At 34.6% G+C, this 2,500-nt stretch overlaps 1 protein-coding gene across 2 annotated transcripts in view; it reads right to left on the bottom strand.

Annotated features, from left to right (window-relative positions):
* Positions 1–689: 689 nt before the first annotated feature.
* Positions 690–2,500, bottom strand: part of LOC113817984 (dnaJ homolog subfamily A member 2) — a 13,018-nt gene continuing 11,207 nt past the window's right edge. For both annotated transcript variants that reach the window (XM_070128745.1, XM_070128747.1), the window contains one exon: positions 690–2,382. In XM_070128745.1, coding sequence (XP_069984846.1) covers positions 2,200–2,382 — 183 coding nt within the window. In that variant the 3' untranslated portion in view covers positions 690–2,199. The remainder of the gene's footprint in view (positions 2,383–2,500) is intronic.

Below are 2,500 nucleotides of genomic sequence, written 5' to 3'. Positions count from 1 at the left end.
GGTTAAATGGTTGGAAACACAGCAGGACTTTTAATGGATGTAAAAAAAAAGGAAAAAAAGAAAAGAAAAGAAAAAAAATCTGGCAAATATACCCTGGAAACACAACAGGACTTGTTTTTAATGGATGTAAAGAGAATGGAAAAGAAAGAAAAAAGAAAAAGAAAAAAAAGAAAAATATCTGGCAAATATGGAGTACCTTTTCAGGAGAATTTACACAATGACAATATTTAAAACAAAGAGAGAAGTCAGTCTCACACAAATACTATTTTTTAATCAAAGTATGATACTTATTCCCACTAAGATTCAACATACACGTCAGTTCTTGGTTTTTGTAAATATACCCTATTTACCTTCTTGACTATCGGAACTATACTGTGGATCGTACCTTAGGGCACTGACCCCATCTCCCTACAGTGAAAGAGAGCCTGAAAAAGCCTTTCTAAATAGTGATGTTAAAACCTAATCAGTTATGCAAAACAAGTACTTAAGCCCTGTAAAAAGGGAAATTATGTTTTTCATGCATAAGAGATGACATTTGTTTCACCATCACTCTATATATCTGCTTGAAGCAACTGGTGTTAGAATGAAAATATTTAGTGCTCTTATTCATATTACATAGGGAAAAATGATTAAAAATAACCTTTGCTTATTCCTGCATACATGCCGATTGAAAATGAAAAAGAAAAAAATAACTGATATACGTTTATTGGAATTTTGAGTCTCATAAATGCCCAGGAGGTTATGCATAGCATCACCCTTCTGTTTTTGGTTTTCATAAAAATCTACATATATATATATATCTGTTCTTGGATATATATACACACACATTTCTGCATGCATACATCTGAGCCAAATCATACAAATTATCATGTTACACTTTGTAATACAAAAGAAAATCATGTTAGTGGACCTTGTTTCTTGTACAGTACATAACTTGGGATGGGAAAATTAACATTAAATGGGTGGAGGGGTAATCTCTTCACATAGGAATGTTTAGGTTGACATCTTCCTTAGATAATCTTGGGCGAAGTCAATTCATAGATGATAAGAGCAAAAGAATATGTTCCCCTTTTCAAATACTGGCACTTTAGAACCAAAGACTTTGTATTACAAGGTATATTTATTTCTAAAAGATTTACAATGTTTCTTTCCTCGTGTTGCATATCTTATTAACGATAAATACATTCATATAAATAGGATTACATGATGATAATAAAAACCTTGAAAAAAATAAAAGGAAAATGAAAAAGTACACTGAAAAAAATTAAATTACTTCACAGCTGATGAAATTATTGCAAAAATTCATAAACTTTCCTCCTCCCTTTCTAGAGCCTCTCTTTTCAAGAAAATTAAGAAGAAAAAAAGACAAGAAAAAGAAAAAGAACTGAAAAAGCATACACTAAAGCAGCAGCAGTTTTACACACAGTCTCAAATCAGCTGTTGGGAATGGCTTTTAGGAAAACACGAAGTCTTAGCTAGGAATGATCACTTTTTGAAAGTCGTTTGAGCTATGACAACGCAGTGCACCGTGCATTTCCACTCATCATCAGTTCTTTGGTTGTTACTTTTGTCATATCACAAACTGTACAACACAATGTCACTACCATCCATGGGGTAAAAAGGCTTTCAGATTAAAACTGAAAGAAATGTTGCTGGTTTCCCTTACATCAATAGTTCAAGCATCAAAGCCTTAGTTATATTACCTTACGGTCATGTTATGATGCACAGATTATCATTCAAGTATTTCACACAACCACAAAAAGAAGAGAAAATAAAGAAAAAAATAATACTTCAAATAAAATACAGAAGAGCAAAGACAACAGACAAAGAAAAGGAAAACAAGTGTGATGAGAGAAACGAACCTAACTAAGCCAATCCCAAAGCATGGATACGAGTTACTCTCAAAGTATACCACGTTGCTTTCCAGGAAGAGAACCGAACTGCTTGCTCTCTTCCTATCCAACCCTACAGTGACTTCAGGGAAAGCCCAACTTAATAGGATACAATGATATTGATGTGTGCATTATACCTGGGGAGTCTACATGTGATTTTAATGCTACTAGATAATCCAGGTAAGGATGGCGGATGACTTGAAAAAGTTTTCTCTTCACACTAAACCATGGCGTTCACTGAATGCATAGCCTCGGGTGCACACACCAAAGGGAACATCATCGGCAGCATCCCATTCTGGCAGATCTCTTACTGATGTGCACATTGTACATGCTGTCCTCCAAGATGTGGGTGATCGTCATCCTCATCATAGTAATTTCCTTGAGAGCTCCCCGAGTTATAGTTTTCTTCGAACTCTGTGAGGTTTACTTCCTCTGAATCAGCAGGGATAGGAACTGCTGGGGGACGTCCACCTAGTAGGTTTTCTAATTCCTGTAAGCAAAATCAGTAAAACACTATATATCAAAAAATACAAAAAGCAAATCATCACAAGAAACCCATAAATTAATAACTTGTTTTCCTGACATCCACACCATGTTCATATGTAACC

The sequence above is a fragment of the Penaeus vannamei genome, chromosome 13 (assembly GCF_042767895.1).
Source record: "Penaeus vannamei isolate JL-2024 chromosome 13, ASM4276789v1, whole genome shotgun sequence".
Classification (NCBI taxonomy): domain Eukaryota; kingdom Metazoa; phylum Arthropoda; class Malacostraca; order Decapoda; family Penaeidae; genus Penaeus; species Penaeus vannamei.
Note: the sequence above shows the minus strand (reverse complement) of the source record. Positions and strands in the feature narration are given on the sequence as shown.